Source organism: Pieris rapae, chromosome 5, assembly GCF_905147795.1.
Source record: "Pieris rapae chromosome 5, ilPieRapa1.1, whole genome shotgun sequence".
Taxonomy (NCBI): domain Eukaryota; kingdom Metazoa; phylum Arthropoda; class Insecta; order Lepidoptera; family Pieridae; genus Pieris; species Pieris rapae.
Window position 1 is genome coordinate 8,424,186 of NC_059513.1, and position 19,990 is coordinate 8,444,175.

General features: G+C 32.4%; 1 protein-coding gene across 2 annotated transcripts in view; it reads right to left on the minus strand.

Moving 5' to 3' along the window:
* The window catches only part of LOC111004465 (tyrosine-protein phosphatase non-receptor type 9), a 34,839-nt gene that overhangs the window by 10,873 nt on the left and 3,976 nt on the right, over positions 1-19,990 (minus strand). The window contains exons 1-6 of one of the 2 annotated variants that reach the window (XM_045628191.1): positions 18,929-18,994; positions 17,746-17,967; positions 17,315-17,404; positions 16,710-16,850; positions 3,491-3,699; positions 357-469 (exon numbers count right to left, since the gene is read on the minus strand). In XM_045628191.1, the coding sequence (XP_045484147.1) occupies positions 357-469; positions 3,491-3,699; positions 16,710-16,850; positions 17,315-17,404; positions 17,746-17,967; positions 18,929-18,970 (817 nt within the window). In that variant the 5' untranslated portion in view covers positions 18,971-18,994. Of the gene's footprint in view, positions 1-356; positions 470-3,490; positions 3,700-16,709; positions 16,851-17,314; positions 17,405-17,745; positions 17,968-18,928; positions 18,995-19,990 lie in introns of those variants that run through there. The other variant, XM_022275503.2, reaches the window with a different exon arrangement.

Sequence of the window (19,990 nt, forward strand, 5' to 3'; positions counted from 1 at the left end):
CTTGAGCAACTTAAAGCATTTTTATATCTGGCCTATACTTACGTAGACTAGAGGTTCTATGAAGTATTTGCTACGCTTTACACTTGTCTATTGATATATATGTATAAACTATGAAGAGAAATGCTTTAAATAGCCATCAAAACTTTTGTCTTTTCGACATACGAACAACGGTATTGATTAACTTTCCACTTAACTCCAAGGGCCATAGCGCAAAAATATTTTATGTTCATAATTCATCATTCCTTCGAATTATACCTTCGCCAGGAATCAAAATCAAGACATTATGTTTCACACATGTGTTACACAGGCAGTTATACAAAAGCGTTTTTGATTAAACGATATCGTGTAATTATTACCATTTTGCGGTTTGACCGGCGCAATGTGATTACTGATCACATACTCGTCGATGACGCCGTCCAATTTTGAGTTTTGAAGATTATTCGTATAACAATTTCTGCAATGCTCTAACCTGCAAATAATTATACAAATTAATTTATCTAATAACCTGATTACAGAATTATTAATTTTTTTTATAAAAACGAAGTAAAAGATATATTTATTTAAGCTTTTAGATTTTATGTGTATTAGTTAAGGAAATTTAGATTATAAATAGATTTTAAGGAAATTTCTTGGCAAGTAGGAACCCCGTCATTATTAGGTCTAAGACATACTACATGTTTCTTACACAAACAAATGTAATATAGAAAAATCTAAATCTAGATCTGTATTTAGTTTGATAGTGCAGTTGGTATGTATATAATTTATTTGAAAACTAATTTATAATTGTTACAAAATCAAGAAATCAAATGCTTGGTAATGGACGATTATATCGCTCGCAAGCTGTCATAATTAAAAGAACCTTATATTTATATTTAAAAATTCAACAAATTATAATGCAAAACTTCTGTATTAAAAATCACGCTCAGGCATACATTAAAAGAACATGAGTTTGATACTAAAGGTTAAAATCTCCATTATTCATAATAAACTGCATTGCACTCTTCTCACTAAACTGGTCTTTTGTCTCTGTCTTTCAAATTGTGTTTACGCTGTTCAGCTAAATTAGACTGATTTAGTTTACGAAATGTGACAACTGAAGTCAAGAAAAACAAAAACCTATCAAATATGTTCAAAATAGACTTTTTACGAGTGCTTTAGTCAGTTAATTTTTGTCTTAACTGTGATAAATTTAATATTATTTGAAACAACAAGTATCACAAAAACTTAATCCAGTTTAAAGGGTTTAAGAGGATCAAAGCGTGTATGAGGGTAAATCGTATTTTAGCTATGAGATAAAAAATCACGCACTTTTCTAAGGTTTCCTTTAGTATCAAAACTATTACGTTAACCGTTACGGTTGAGCTAACATATAATATATATACTAGTTTTTTATTGCAATATCGTATATGTTAACTATAAATACACCCGTAAGAGAATCATCAGTCACGTAATGGTCAAGTAATATCTTATAGTATAAACTAAATGAGTATTAATATTTTGGCTTCGACATACATACATACATGAATTCTAAAATTCAAATACCATTCAAATACTAGGTCAAGATTTCTTATCTGACTGATATGTTATCAACCTTTTGTATTTATTATTGCAACATTGAGATCAATTTATATAGGTATTTTGGTTTTAAGTGGACTTAATTAAATTAAAAACTGATTTTTTAACTAAGTTTTGAAATGTTAATTGCAATTGGTTATTTCCAACCAATCACAAACGAAACGCGCTTTCATTTAGTCTTTTGTTTTACATTCTCATCCAACGGCCAATGAAACCTCCAAGTTGTTTTAACAAATTAAGTTCTCCACTAACCCAGCCAAAGCACATGTAGTTATTATAAAAAATATTCACGATTAATTCGAGTATACTTGGGCGAAATAGAATCCCCGTTAAACAATGACAATTACGTGTAGAAAATTTACGAAAGCAATTATTTTTACATGAAATTTTACTGAAATTCGTAATGTTTTGTGGCCTCATTATATTTGCCTTGTTTAAAGATAATTTATGGTATTACACGGTGAAGATATAACATGGGCTGTATAGATATCATCAAAGTGAAAGTTCGAATACTTGGAATATGTGGGTTCCTCAATTGGCAAAGCACCATCTTACGACTTACTTTTTGTCTTGGATGATTGATTTGTGTCTCGTGCGGGAACCCCACGGTACACAATTTGGAAGAGGTCATGAGAAGATAAGGTCGTAAGTACTCATTATATGAAACTCTAAAGGTAGCTCAAAGCTAGGCAGGATAACAAATTTGGACTTAAAAACAAAAATACAACCACTGATAACAAAAGACAAACATAATTTTGATCTGAGAAAACTTGGCTACGGAAACAGAAATGATAGAGAAGAGATGCTAATGCAATACATGTTTGAACACAGACAATTATGAACTCTTTTTTTTTTTAAATGGACCTGGCTGGCCCCTGAGGTTAAGTGAAAAGCGAAATTGATTTCATACTATCAAACCGAACGATGAGGATGAAACACGTAGAAGTATTCAGTTTAGTTAGCTTACCTATACATTTTAGCAAGGAAAGGTTAAGGTTAACTAAGCGATTAGGGACATACAAGGATATAGTACATACGAAGTACGACGAGTACTTTAAAAACCTCGAGATCAACAACTGGAAACAAAAGATATTCAACTTTTTACGACAAATTCGCTAGCATCATTACTACAAGCGTTGTAGCCACTAATAAAAATGAAAAACAAAAACTTATCAACAAAATACTTGAGCCATCTAAAACTCTTCTGACAAGGCGAACTGAGTATCCAAAAAGAAAAAAAACTAAAGAAATTAAGAACTGAGCGCATTATTTGAAATCTAATATACGGCAGCCAAACGTAGACAAACAATTCAAAAACTAAACTAGTAGTATTCCAGAAAGCAATAGAAAGAAGCGTACTTAAAATAGAATAAGAATAAATAGAATATAAAATACTACAACATAAAATATAAGTGGCAATAGGCGGCAATAATCTCCATGACACTCTGGTACGGTGAACCAGAATGCCTTAGAGAAAAAAGTTCTCCCACTAGCCTAATAAGAAGAAATATGAACGCTGAAACATGATCAAATAATGAAATGTTAGTTTTAGAGCCAAAGTGTTTAAAATGCCATTAATATCTTGATAAATTGTGTTTTTCTACTCTTTAAGTCATGTTGCATTACATAATTGAGCTTTCATTGAATAATCTCTTACGTAAACGAACGGAACTCGCCCGAATTGTTATTAAATAACAGATCACTAGTAAAATAGGTCACGGTATGAAATTATTTATTTATTATTATTTTTTTTATAGAACAGGGGGCAAACGGGCAGGAGGCTCACCTGATGTTAAGTGATACCGCCGCCCATGGACACCCTCAATGCCAGAGGGCTCGCGAGTGCGTTGCCGGCCTTTTAAGAATTGGTAGATTAGGTATTTGCTTAAAAGTATCGTATATGATGATTACCAACCAAGCTGCGTGATCGGGCTCGAGCTGTCCACCAAGCTGTTTGGGCAAGCTGGCCCTTGGCACGTGGGCACCCAACTGAGGCGCACTCACTGTGTGCACGCGCTCACGTAGCTTCTCACGTACGAATAGCCGTAGTATGCGAAACGGCGCTTTGAACCACAGTGGAGCTGTTACGATCAACACTTTCTTTAACTTAGCCGGATATCCGCCCTGGAACAATAAAAATTATTACATTTTTGTGACCAACATTGCGTTGGAAATCTTGTTCATGTCAGAATTTTAGAGCGATGAACTTAGTGATATGACTATGACGTAATATATTTCTAGAAAATACACGATGAAAGAGGAACTATGACTTCTGCATGGAAGAACAAAATGTGGCTTTTTGTACATTTACCGCTACTTTTGCAGAATGACAAACCTAAAATCTGTACTTGTGGTAGGTTCATTTAAAGTGGTAGGTAGGTAATGGTTTTTGTATAAAAGTACATTACACTTTTATAAATGTTAATGAATATATTTTGAACGTTATATTAAATCCACTTCTGAACCATAAATTGTTTAAATATATCCACTGATATGAATATTTATCTAAATGAAACCAGCTCGACGCCGGCTCGACCAGTGATTCAAGGAAGTCAATAGAAACTAGACAGCGATTTTCTATAAAACCTACTTAATGGCGCGTGCGATTTTTAGGTCAGAAAAAAGATTGAATAGGCACAAAAATGGCAATAGCTTTAACTCGCAAGCGTGCCAAGCTATTGTCTTTAAAATAGGGCAATTAGTAATGCCAGTCTCGTGTCTAGCCTGTATACAGAGTGCACAATATATCTACCTCTACCAATTGTAACAAAAATATTTACAATTTATATGAATTTATGTGCAAAACAAAAATTAAACATACGATAAATGGGCATCTCATTGCTAATATACCAGTATGTCTTGACTAGATATTAATATTTCTTTAAAACTGATACATCGGTCTGTTGTTATTAAATGTATGTTCGAAATTTAATAAAGACTACCTATTGCCTGATTTATGTTGGTGACACTTATCGAGTTAAAAACACAAATATACAGAAATCAATTATCAATAATTAAAGAGATGAAAAGGAACTCGGCCCATTCAAGTCGTTGAAGAACGACTTAAGTAATGAAAGTGAACTTGTTTGGGATACTTGAAATAGTCTTCAATGAAATGAGTCTTTTATTGACAACTCAATAGCTCTGAATTAAAATTAAAGGAATTTAAACCTTATTTATACCTAAATTTGGGTAAATGTAATTTAATTTTTCAAATCCAGTTTAGTAGGGCATCAATTTCTATATTTATATTATATTTCTGGAAATAAATGTTATATTTTATACATATACACATAAATGTTACGAATGACGATTTGCTAACTCGGTACTGTAATGTGAGTAAAATTTCGATAAATCCAAAATCCATTCGCTTTTCAGTTTCTTCATAAAAAAATCTTCCCTTATTTCTTTTTGCCTTTGGCATATATACAGTTTTATATGTATACGAGTTCTACGCAAGGTCAATAAATAGAATGTTCCCGGATAACTTTAGGGTGAGCCCAGACGGGCTTACAAGAAAGCTAGGGGTGCGAGGTCATTGCCCTTTCAAGCTCAAAATATTCATATCAGTTATAGTGAAAACTCAGAAGAAGTCTACGAACGATTTCAGAAACGCAAATAAGCCCTTGCTAAACGTCCATTTATTTAGCAGTTCTTCATTTCCGAGAGAATTATTATTTCTTTATAATAGTTATTAACAGACGCACTTAGACGCGAATAATTTTCTGCACGTGAGTTTTTTAACATTACATGCCTCGTTAAAACAAAACTTCAGAGTGTACGCGCACGTGTGAAACAAAAAAGCTGTGTATTTGATTTAAAGCTTCAGAGTAATGTTGTACATAAAATGTCTATTAACTCCTGGTACATCGTCCTTCCGTAGTCTAGACCTGTGACGTCAACCGACAATATTAATATAGCTTTTCAATACATCTCAGTCCAGACGTCGCCTGGTATTTAAAGCTTTGTCAGATTTGTCTACGGGTTCGAATCGATTTTAACTACGGTTAGACAAAATACAATCAGGATAATTCTCAATTACCAAATAAGGAATCTCTTTGAAAATTTGTCGAATGTTGTTGGAACGGATTAGTTGTGGAATTTCTAACATTCAATGTCCTGCACGCTATGGATTGCAGCTTGTCTGATCCAATTTCCCTAACATCATCTTCATTCTTAAGTCAGAGCTCGCAAGACAATAGCTCAATTTTTTGAGACCAAATTAACGAAAATCTATTTTTGAATATGGAATAACCGGAGGTGGCTATCATAGACAATGCACACCGCAGCACCTATACCGGTCATAATTAAAAAAAAACCCGCTGAATAGACCAAAGTGATTTAGTTCAAGGTATAAATGACTAGGAATAAAGAGGCGTTCAAGAAAGGGAATTGTCTAATAGGAAGGGTCGACATGAGTGACAACAATGTTAAAGTTATTCTGCGAATTAGGGCAAGTGTGGAGTTGAGAGGCGAGATAAATATGAAGGCTGAGTTCTTGACTCAGCGCCTCCGCTAACAATCAAATTACTAGATCCGAGCTTATTGTTTTCACGAGAGTTGAGAACACGTGCAATTCCTTGATATAACTTTGCTTTTTGCGTTCATGACGTCAGGTTTTCATCCGTTCTATCAACTCGCTTACACCGTAACTATGCGAGTAAAGTATTAAATCTCATTTCTTAAATAGATTCTTTTTGAAGTTATGTGACTTTCGTTTGAAAATAAGTAATACCAAATAATAATATACTAAAACAGACTTTCAAATAATTTCCTACAAGACTCAAGTTTAATAAGGAGTCTTATAAGGTGCATCTTATAGAGGTTTGACTCAAAGGACATCGTTTTCACGTAGTAAATGAAACGTATTCAACGACTAAATGAGACGCGGTGACTCTAAGAACAGCGCTGAATGTCTCCAATTAATGTTATATGAGACTCTGAAATACAAGGCCGAAAATTATCTTTATATATTTCACAAGCATTTCAAATAAAGAATGTTATTTACCTGTCCAATGTACTTGTATTAATAGATATATTGCAATAATCTGTAATCTGACACTTATGATATAAAAATACCGGTATTGACCTATGCTTAAAATATATAATAAATATACCATTATATTGTTATATTACGAACATACATACGTATATACCCTCGTTAATCAAGGTTGTCCCTATTACATAAATAATAATTAATCCAATCCTTATCACAAAATAAGGGACATATGTTTAATTTTAGACACGTGTCCTCATTTAAAATTAATTAAGGACGGCTTTTAACCATTGACATTGGGTATTTTTTGTTTGGTTCTAAACGTTGAAGCGATATATATTTCAGTATTTGTCAGATGTCTTTGGGTAGCACGGGACATTGGTTAGACTGAATAGTAATCAAACAGTAGTAGGAATATCAGATCTGATGTTGGATAGGTCTATATTTTAGAACTAAATCTGCACTAATTAAACAATCAATACAATACTGATTAAAAAAATTTAAACACTATAGTTATATGTCTAATCTTTACTATGCTGCTAGTATATTTAATGAGAATGGTTAGCAAGGGACATAATCCTACAATGGGTTAAGAGGTCGAAGGAACCATAACTAATGAGGTGCAATAAACACGAAAATATGCCGTTTAGTACTGATTTTAAACGATATAAAATTTTAACGAAAACACATGTTGAGTAAAGAAACAGTTTTTCGTTTATTAAAATGAAATACTTAAGTATAAAATTCATACTGAAATTAGACTCAAAAGACGTGAACAACAACTCATGATGTTCAAACAAGAATAAGTTCTATTGGAAAATTTTGTACTGCAAATTCAATGACGTCACAGAGACATCTATTAAATTCTCAGGGGATATTCCAATATCGACATTGCCTTGAAGCAGAAATATCCCACACGTTGTGTTGTGTATTTTTGTGATTATGTACTACCTCTATCTGCCATTGTTTGCTGTCACGAAAGGCTATGTATCTGACGAGGCCAATGTATAACTATTGATCGACATATTTCTTTAGAGAGATGTTTGCCACAAGGTGAAATATGATTACCAATGTAATTTACAAAGCCAATGCCAAAAATACTTGTATTTATTACGGTATAACAAAAGCAACTCGTCACAACTACGTATCTACGTGAAAAATGAAGAGGTCGAATATCTAAAATGGTACACGAGCATGCACTTTCTTTATCGAAATAAAAAGTAGTTACAGAGTTGGCTGTGGCCCAGGCGTCCCCGCTGACTTGTTATGTAGGTCAGTCATTCCATCCTCATTTGACGTCGACAGCCGCAGTTCTGAGGGCACACAGCAAGTTCAACAGAGTGTAACGCATTAACACGGTTAAACGGCAGCAAACATGCGAAATAATACAAGACCATAACTGCACACCTATCATCAAATCTATTTTATTCCCTAACCTAGATATCAAAACACGTAATACATAGAAAAGCTGACACAGATCAGCTTCGTTCTCCATGGAAAAGAGCCAAATCGTATATTAAAATAAGTAGTTGGAGCGGGCTCTTTAAGTGAATTGAGCTGCTATATTATACTGCGGTACAAAACCGTAATAATTAAGGAGGGTTTGTATATAGGGAGTGTTTGTATAAAGAAATGACAAGCGTACGCGCAGCTGCCGCTCTAAGCAGCCAGGTGCGACATCTAATTCCTATCACACGCATCCAGTTGCATTCAGTATCTATTTATACAATTTGAATTTATAATGTGTATAATACTTAGGGTTTCTTTATAATAGGATTGCTGGCTGCCGATAAAATAATTAAAAAAAATATAATATAGATTAACACAACCTATATATTAACACTACTATAAAATAGAATCAATCCAAATATCACGACCAGCGAAAAATATGTGTCGTACGTGTTATCTGTAACAGACAAATATTTATGAGCTAGCAACCAATACAAAAGAGTCGTAGAATTTTATGGCACGTTAACTCGAATAAATAAATGCAATAATAAACGATCGACAGAATCTCTAAAAAAAATATTAACCTTGAAGCTTCCTGTATTGATATTACTTTGATAAGCGTCATCTAAATTACGTTTTTGAGAATTTAGGTTACGTGACAAGCATGAATTTATGCTTTCTAATAATAATTTGACATCATTCTGGTTAGTGAGATTTTATAAAGTAAATTAAAAAACTCATTATGAACATATTATATAAAGAGGTCTCTTTAGACATTATAAAGGGGATTAAAAAAAGAATATATCTTCCGGGAATTAAAATAATAATAAAATATATATATATTAATACTAGTAGTATTCACGATGAATAGAAGTGAGGCAATGTGTTAGCAATAAATGAATGGAATAATGTTCTACATTACATTCTATGACATAATACATTATAATTCCGCCGGGAGTGAGGTCACAAGGCGAGCATAAATAAACGCTTTGAACGCAACAATTCACCGCGTTACTCGTTGCAAAGAACGTTTACACGTATATATTTCAAATTCGAAAATTAAATACCTAAAAATATAGTTAACTTTTTATTGATAACATTGAATACATTTAGGGTATGTTTCACAAAATATATGCTAAATATAAAATGATATGTATGCATACTTCGTAAAGTATATTATAGTTTCAAGAATACATGTAAGCATTTATGAATTCTACGTTGAATTCATTTTCGTACTGTATGGTATGCTAATAAGAGCACGTATGGCGACCGGAAGTAGACCTAGCGGAGGTGACGTCACAACATATACGACCTTCTCCTAGCGGATATTAATCATCCCGAATGTATATAGAGAGGTCTCATCTGAAACCGGTGATTGATTCCTTAAGCAATTTCGAGGAATATGGACATTATAATATAAATATAATACACTGTGAAATGTGTTATCAAAATACTTCCCACTGTGATAAATCTAATCAAGAAATATATACTCGAAGCATGTTTTCAAGTAAGTTTTTTTAAACATAATGGTTAGCCGTCAATCTGTCAGATATGTATAGCATCTTAGTTCTAATGCGAAACTACAATATATGCAGCACAATGATGATAGCACGTGTGACATATCGATTTTATACGATCTTTCCAATAATTAAATCGTGAACATGGGTTAAGAACAGACAGAATATTAACAGCCCAATTGAGCTGATTAATCAATTTCAGGTAGTAATATCAGGTAATAAGAGTACCAATATTGAATAGAAATTATTATTATTAAAAAAATATTATTTATTTCAAATAGTAATATTATGTGAGTCGACTAAAACGTGAGCATATTCTAGATGAGTGGATGCTTGGGAAATGGGAAGTCACTCCACATGCAACTCCACAGACCAAATTCGCTCATAGCCGTAGGTAATTTAGGCTATATTATTATTCAGTTTTCAAAAAATATATGTCCAGGCCGAGCGAGGAACAAAACAGTATTAGCATTATTAGTTGCGTAGACAGTTCACAAAATACTATTAATTCATATACATTCATTGCTTGAGTATCTGCAAGCTTGAACCAATAATTTAAATTATAACTAACGAAGGTGTAGGAGGTACCGCGAACGTATTAAAGAAGATTGATGGTGCCACTAATAATACATGTAAACGGGGGACGTGTAAAACGACAATTATGTATAATCATGGTCATTATTAGGTATTTAAACAAAAGAAACTAATACATTTTCCTTATATTGTATTGTTTTGAAAATAAAGATGACCTCATGGTCAACATAAAATTTCTTTGTTCATACAAAGAAATTTTAATGAAGGACGTACTGGAAAGTTTAAAATATTGTGTAAAGCGTATTTCTTGTTTTTTTACTTGTATTGTGTTGTTGTACATAATAAAAGCACGAAGGCGATTAAATCATTAATCACATCGTTATCAATTAGTTATATCATGCCAAACAATTGTTATCTTGTTCTTATGAGGTGTTTGGTAATTAAGATTAATAGTAAATTTATAGTAATTATAGTAATTAATAGTAAATAAGTTATTCTTTAAAAATCACTAAGCGCACGTAAAATTGCAGTACTTAATAAATAGTCCGTCACGCAACGAAGATGGCCTTAAAAAGGTTCTTGGTAACTTCTGCGCAACGCTGAGTCACACGTGACTTCAAGGTGAACCGATTTGAAACATGTAAACAGTGACGGATGTTTCCCACATAATATAGATTGTGAAATCTATCTATACCTTCAATTATCATATTGCTTATCACAGATAATGTTCGGTCGCCTCGATCCACTTTAATTTAAACACATTTTGGAAGATTTTACAATATTATAGTTTTGCAATAACGCTTTTGTCACTGCCTCTTAAGTCAGCTAACTATTAAGATGACTGATCTCGCTTTCAAAGTATTTTAGCACTCCATCTAATCCTTTCCCCAGCAATATGCAAAAACGTTACGATAAGGAACAATAAAGATATCACTGACTAAAATCCATTAAAAGTGTCGACTTTCTAACTAGAACTACAACAACAGAAATAAAACAATTGACAAATGTTGAAAAAAAAGGAACATAGAAAATATCGTAAGATAAGATTATATAGATTAATAACGTCAAGATTTTACTACGCATTTATATTGTGAATCATTGAAAAACATCATACAAAACAAGTTAGACGACGTAAATAACGTGATAATAACTATTCATGGTAATATTTTTCGTTCTAAACGGTTTCCAGTCGACTCGTTATAGATACAACAAATCGAATATCAATTTACTTCGCAGCTCCGGAATGTTATCGAGAGTGATCAATATTGGCTATGATGTCAGAATAACGAGTTCTAAAACTCATTGAGAGACACAGGTGGTAAAATCAACCAATAAAATGCGGCGGAATTAGCGAGGGGCACCCCAGCCTTGTTCGGAGAGACTGGTTCACTCGCCCACGCCAACCTCAACAATGTGTAAATTATCAAGAATTTTATACATTCGCATGACTATAAAAAATTGTAAACACGGCAACTCTGTAGTCTATTCATTTCATTAATTCGAGCTACTCTTAAACCCATTATGTTCTCATGACTGAGGGTCCATTAAATACTAAAACATAGTCTATCGTTTTCCGCCAAGAATTGAAAAATCTTTTCTGTTTTTCGACTTCAACGAATCCGAATTTACATTATTCCCACTCAATATTATTGTAAGAGTTGAGTAAAAATCTAAATTTAAAATCCAGTACAACCCTTTAAAAACAATAAATGAAATACTGAGGAGAATTTATGAATAAATTGGTTGAGACATCATTAACCGTCTAGTCCGCATCTGGCAGTCCCACTTGGCACGTGGCTAAGTGTCAATGCGTGATTGAGCCCCGGTTGCAACGTATGTATAATTAAAATTCTATAAAGACCAATACATATTTACAAGTAATGATCATGCTAGTTTGCTAAGAGGTGATTTGTCGACTCTATAAATACTCAAAACACGATAAATATGTTTTATTTAATTAATTTAAATTTAAGGGCATAATCCTTTTTAACCAATTGTAAACTGGAATTACGATTATCATGACGAGCCCCGCACGTCTGCCCAGAATCGATTTTATGATAACGTAGATAGATTTTATTGCCATTTACAAAGGTCAATTTGCCCTTTTAACGGCTTTATATATTTTGCGTCGCGTCAAATGTCACGATAAAATGGTTACATTTTTGAAAAACTAGTATATATTCAGTCAATTCCAATTTTGTAGAACTTCAGAATATAGACGGAATCTAGAAACATAACCTCTAATCTAATCGCATACCTAATGTATGACTACAACTATTTTATTGGAGCCTGCGTTAGAAAAATTCTGAGTATTTATCGACGTATAATGAATACTTTTTGGTTTGAAATTGTTGTTTCTCTTGAAATTGTCGATAGCACTACACTGCATGCAGCGCGCTGCGTCACATGAACTCGAAAACTTTATACATAGCTATTTAACTGAAATTTTTATTATTACTTAATAACCTAGTCTTGTTAGACATGATATTATGTATATGTATAGAGAATAATTAAAGAAAGACTTGATTAAGGAAATAATGAAATCTAAAATATTTTTATGAATTATTATTATTATTTTTTATATTCTATAAAACTATTTTAACTTCTACAACCTAGGTGTGGTCGCAAGTACCCGCGTATAATATCAATAAATATACTTAACGTTATAAGGAAACGTTCTATAAGATAAATGTTATCTCTTTAAAGTGATGCTCAGAGTTTCTAGGTTAATCTACACGGCACGGAAAGCTCATCTAATGATGTAATTACGCCGCTGTCCGACCGAGCAGATAATAGACTAGTGAAAAATTGGCAATCATACGCCCTTGGCTTATGCTCCATACTTGACAAGATATGCTAAAAAGATCTAATATCTCTAGGTCATCCAGTATCTTTTGCATCCGCTATTTAACAAAACTTTTTAAGTCATGTTTGTATGGATAAATAATTTTGTTGTGGTGGCCACGAAATAACATCGATATACGACCTCTCTGCATAATTTGGTTACGGCTCATGAATCCAGATATATATATTTTTTTAAACTAGATCAGATTAAGGTAACAAAGGGCTTAGCAAATTTTCATTCTTCATGCTTGAATTTCTTAGTTAAAAAAGGTTAAAGATTATCTGCAATCCGCTTAAACCATTATTAAATGTATGGTAGCTTTGAAAAGAACTAAAGTTTTATTTTTACTCTATCGGCTCCCTGAAAATATTAAAAAACGACGTCCTATAGAAAATTTCTTAAAAACATTCACTTTATTATTTACCGGCTGCATCGACTATAAAACACGTTATTTTAAATCTTTTATAGCAAATTAATTTTCCATTGACATTGCCAAAGGGGAGACGACTCGGTGACGTACAAGGCGATACTTCCGTTTTGGATATTTAGTACGTGCCATGACACGTGATGTACACATTGATGGTTCTTTTATATTACTTTAAAATTATTAGATAAATATAAATAATTACTTTAAGGACATCATGATGTTTAAGATGTTGATTGAGACTTTACATATCTATATTCTTTACATATGTTTATAAAATGTATTAATTTCTTATTAACTTTTTATATTATTTATGAAGTTTTTCAATTAACAGATTACATCCATTTCCAACGTTTTTGTTTTTCTAAATGAGGAAATTTACATATGCTATTGCGGCATGGATCACGACAGCTTCCCTCTCTTGCTCGGCGAATTATTTTACAGAACTAGGTAACATATTATAAATACAATTTACCTTAATTTAGACATGTAATCCGCACAGCTGTTGGTTTATCGATTGATTTCAAAATATATAAATGGAACACATCAACAACAACCGCAGTGTTCAAACACTTATTAAACACGGAAACACTTTAATCACAAGGTCATTCAAATCCTATGTTTTTGTAATCCAATATCCATTACATTGCCAACACGTAGGTGTTAAACGTAATTTTTTTTTTACCAATTAGCTTAGCTAAACACGAGCGCTCGGGCGCGGTGCGCGAGATCGACTGACGTAAATGGTGAACGGCGGGCGGCTGCTACGGGTCGCATCCGCCCACCCCGCTACGAAACTGCTACGAATTTTCAGTTATCACTGACAAGATTTTCAACCCTTCAACTGTTAGTTCTATACACAAAAATTTATATGGCAATATGCTGAAAAGCCTGGTACTAATAACGCGCAAGGTTACATATTATTCAAAGCATATGGCAGTTTAGCAATTAAATTTTTGTTCTATACTATTTGTGTATTACAATAATTATTAATCATCTACATAAATTGTTTTCATGTTTTTAATTAGATTTTTTTTTTAATTTTGCTTCCTGTTCTATAAAAAAAGAATTGATCTTTAAATGAGACGGTTAAAATCTTACAATTTCAGAATTTCACATTCCGAATTGTGAAAACCGTTTCGAAATCAGTTTTGAACAAGGAATTAGCCGATAAACAAATAGAAATCGAGGACGTTCCTTTTACACTAAGAGGAGACACTTGACGCAACCCCGACTGAATTGAATTCAAGTAAATATTGACTGGAATTGTCATGAATTTTTAGAGTAAATTGCGAGTTTATAAGTTATTAAAACTTTCAATAATAATAAAAATGATATGTTAATAGTTGTTAACGACTTGGGCATATGTATTCCTATATAAGGGTGCAAAAAAGGAAAGTAAATGTGGTTAACACACGTACCTACAGCGTAATGATTTTTAATTTAGAGAGATCGGAGCCATCCATCTTCAGTCTTTTTCTGGGTGAAAAACTCATATCGGCGCGCGGTATGATCTAGAATACATTTCCAATCAAAATACATAGTTACTTATGATAGATAAATAATCTTATCAATTTTGCTGGTAAAGCGTGTTGGGGTTATCTAATTCGCAAATGTCAATACAAAAAGTGATTATTAATAATATTTATTTATTTATAATTTTTCATCCTTGATTTTAGGACCTTGTAAATTTTAAATTGTTTATTGTGTTTTTAACAAGACATCTAAGTTTTAAACGATCTAAAATCAAATTTTCTTAAGAAAATTAAGTGGCGTTATAACCTTTTTAGGTCTGGGCTTCAAATTGGTGACCAGCCTCCTGCGCCTGACACATGCTGTCGACTTTTATGTTTTACAACATGCCGGTTTCCTTCAAGCCGGAGCTTTGCACATAGGGATTTTCTTTCGAAAGTACGACCGATTTTCTTCTTAAACCTACGACCTCAAGGAAAAGAGTCGCACGCTAAAGCCACTAGGGCACACCTTAATTTTGTATATTTACCTAAATTGTAAAAAATTGTCGTGTCTGAATAAGATTGAAGATTTTTTTATTTAGGTAATAATAAAATAAAAAATAATATTCAGTAGATAACTGATAAACAATATATAAATGATTCCTGAAACCTTTGAATATAATCATATTCCAAGAAATCCATAGAAAATCGAAGAAGGGCTTTTAATAAAAACACTAATTGGTTTTCATTGAAACGTCCAAAGCATTTTCCATGTTATTTTTATCGGAAATAACGTTATGCTCGTGTAAACTATTTAAGGACAAATAAGCAGCGAAAAATTCTTGTTTTATAATTATTCAGTAACAGAAATTTTATAGAACTATCTCTCTTGTAAATTTTATTTCTAGAAACATTATCTTAACAATGAGGATTTTATACAGAAATGGAATAAGCACACAAAACAACATTTTAACTATGAAATAACATTTTTTTATCATGTAAGTGATTAATTATAATCTCTTGAATCTAGGAACATTATAATTAATTATCTATAAACTTCATGATATAAAAAAAATATAACTATTATTAATTTATACAACGATAGGTGAGGGAAGAAATATTTTAGGTGCGTTTTACGAATAGTAAGGATCAATATGGGAAATGTCGAAGTTACGAGGCTGAGTAGACTGGAGCCTAGAACCGACGTCTGCGTCCTCAGCTCACACTTTGTATGAGTAAAAAGAGCGAAACAAAATGTATACCCTCTTCTCTCTTCCCCTTATCAACCCAGATACATGTCAGTCCTACTATTGGTTGGAGGCTGCGAGCTGCATTTGCACTCAAAATTATGTTGCGTGCATTTTCAACGAAATTGTTGCATTGCAGCCTATATGTTGAAAATTTGTAAATACGCCACAGAGTATGGAATAGTGTTTGTAGGAATTGTTTGAGAAAGTTATTGATATAAGCGCCCCCTTTTAGTGACATTGATAAACCACGACCGCCTTTTTGGTATTTATTTATTTCGTAATCCTACAGCTAAACAATTTCATATAATAACAAAGAATTACACTTGTGTTCGACTTAACACTGAACTTATGATGAAGAAGGACTCAGGTTGTCATAATTCAATAAATAAAACTTTTAATTAAAATATAGAATTTTAACTTTAATAGTTAGCTTGAGAATATATATCTCTAGATTCTAAATTCCATAAAAACCTAATAGGGCGTAGACGATATTCTTAAATTTATCATAAGTTTTCCGACATGCTTTTCCAGAAAAAAATAAATGGAGTTCTTACTATTTTTTAAATCGTGATTTCCCAAAAATTACATTTACTTTGTAGTGTCATTCTCGATATGTATGTAATATATGTGTTATATGTATTAATTTATTTTGAATCAGAACTTACCTTAAGCATCGTGAGTATCTTCTGTGAAAGTTCATAATCAAAGTTTGTGTACTTTGAGTCCGTCATATCATAAATGAAGACTAAACCAGCGCGCTGTGTTTCTAAGGACTGCAACGCCACATCCAATTGATATACCACGCCCTGAAAAGTTCTACATTAGTGTTTCCATTCACAAAAAGATGGCGCTATATCTAATTTTATAAACACAATTTTAATTGTAATTGAAACTTACGTTGTCATAAGTAAATTATTTTCTCAAAAGTTAACGGTCTTGTAAATTATAGGTTTGATCGGAGCTGTGATTTTTTCTCTTTATATGTACTCGTACCGTTAAAAAAGACTGGTAACCGGCATTTACCGTCTTTAGTCCAAACATCGTCAACGAGTTTATTTTTAAGATTAATGAATAAACTTATGTATCGCCGTACCCGTTGGGGATCATTTTGGAATGTCTAAAAATCTATTCCACATTAAAACATAAGAGGTAATAACACATCAGGTAAATTGTAGTAGACAAAAGATAAGTAAAAGGACCGTCGTCTTATTGCAAAGTTTCTTTCAGTCAACCTACACGTATATTATTCTATAGAAATTAAATTGCGTACCTGTAACGTTGTCTGATGCGACGTTAGACTGGGAAAATGTTTGTTAGCGGTGAAAACTGCTATAGCCGCCCCCGTAGCATCACGCGTGGGCTGAAAAGTGACCTTCAATTAAAGTAAAAGAGATACAAAGAACACATAAACGCATAGTGAATAATGCAAATTAAACTTCTTCTATACTTCATTTTTGATAGAACTATTTGTTATTTATAATAAATTATTTCAAATTTTTGTATATCATTTACGATCGTTGCTTATAAACTAAGTTATACCAAAACATTTTAAATTTACATTTTGGTATATTAACATTATTTATACGGCTTAGCGAGCTTTATTGTGAATTGTGATTTGAATCAATTATTGCCGATACTTATCTTTGCAATAACAAATAACGATGAAATTATCTATAATATAAGATCATTAAAAATTAATACCAGTATAGTAAATTTTCCAGTTTCAAGCTCACTTTTCAGTGGATCTTCGAATGGCTCAAACTTGATGAGGCCTTCCCTCCGTCGCGTTGCTTCATGTTGCCGCCAGAGGGTATGGGCACGCGCAACGTCAAATTTACGCGCAAGGAGAAACTTGACAGCTGTCGCTCGTGTCACACACGTCGCACCGGCTTCGCTAAGTGCGTCTAGAAATGCTTTCGTCGCCTGTAAAAATATGACAGGTTCAAATAATATACTTTCATTATTTCAATTCTATATTGATTTGAATTTTAAAGATTTCGGCTCGTTTATTATGTAAAATAACTTAAATAAACTCATGCCATTTGTTGTGTCAAGCACAAAGAAAAATACATCACGAGTAAAAATTAACATTCCATTGTTAGGGAACGACACAAAATATTGCAACTGTGCAAACTAATTGCTTTTTAATTTTTGTTTTCATGGAAATCCAGTACCTCTGCGCAATTAGTGTAAGAAGATCAAGTTCGACAACGCGACGCTATTTTTATTAAATATATTTTTATCACCTGATACTTAATACATAATGAAAAGTAATACAAATTATTACGTAAAAGTTCATTTACACGAGCAACTTATTAACTGTACAAGTTTCGACACAGTTGTTAAGCCGTGTAATTATTCATTAGATAACAGTTGAAAAACTACACAAATAAGGTAATGAAATTTTTCCTATTGGAAAATACTTGCAAGGTTAATACTTGCTAATCAATACTTAAAGGTGAAGAAATGTTTTGTTCATAAATGTTAAAGTTACGCGAGAGCGATAAGTAATTCAATAACCACAGTAGTTCAGACAAAACAAATGTTCTGTTATTTCTGATCATCTTTTGTAAAAACATATAGAGTTTTACCAAATTAAAAAAAGCACAACACGAGTTTCAGATTTTCATGACAATGTGTACCATAGTAAATACTTAGTATACGACGAAGGCAGCAGCAATAGGTAAGCGGATTCTTCAAAAAATTCGCTAGACAATTTACTAAATTGAAAGGTATAGCTAGGTGGATTGCCTTAGTGTACCCAATTACGTTTGACGAAACTAAATTCACGTTTTCATGAAAGCCGTCCCAGTTTCCATAATCTATTTTTATCTAGACTATTTCAAACGCGATATTTATAATGAGAAAAGGTTTTTATTTTTACCCGCAAGAGCTTTATAAGATTCCTCATTAAGGTAGACGCCATCCTTAAATCTTCAAAGCGACGAAACCTTAATAAATTGGCACATTATTTTAATAATTACAGCACTATTATTTAAATTGACATCATTATCCTAAATCTTTCGACTATTTTAAATACATAATATATATATGGATTCCTCTTAAAGTTTACTCTTTTCCCATTCTTAATTTGTTCTATTGTACTTTTGTACAACAAGGAATAAAATTAACACTACAAGCTGCTTCTAGAGTTGAAAACATCATACTTATTTTATAAACTGTCTAACTATAACACTCATTCGTTCATATTTCTAAATGCGCACAATTTACTGAACACAGCATTTACATAATAATTAGAAGGTGTTCTATGAAAATTTGACAAAGTATATACATATTACATACATGTATTATCAGAGACAGTGTACATTACACGTGTAGAAGACGAGTGCGTTAGGGGAGGGGCCTAATTCTTCCGGGAAGTGTATCCTGTTTGGCTATTAGTATTGCCGCACACGCACCATTTCGACATTAATATTATATAATATTTGAAACCAGTCACTGCTTGGGACACTTTCTATCAACAATAAACTATTTTTGATAGGTTATAAACATATATCTTACAAACATTGTCCAAAACAAAAAAATTGCGATTAAAAATAGTGACGGAAAGTTTTTTGCCAGTTCTTATCGTCGCTTCTACGCACTTGATTTGAGAACTAGCAGTAAATTTAAAATTAGAAGCATTTGCATTTAATATGTATTTCTTTATTAACATTTATAAGTGTACATTGTGTAACCTTAATTAGTAAATGAATTTGACTTGACTAAATTAAATATATGTAAGATAGCAGCAGATAGGAGTCGTAACCGTAAAATAGACCTGATTCTTAGAAAACTTATTAAATTTATAATTTAAACTAGGGTGAAAAGAAAGATTAGTATTTAAGTTATAATTAACTATTTATCCAGGCAAATAGAGAACAAAAGAGAGGGGCAGCGACTCCACTGCCCGTCACTCACTTGCCTCGAAATCTTACCACAAGAA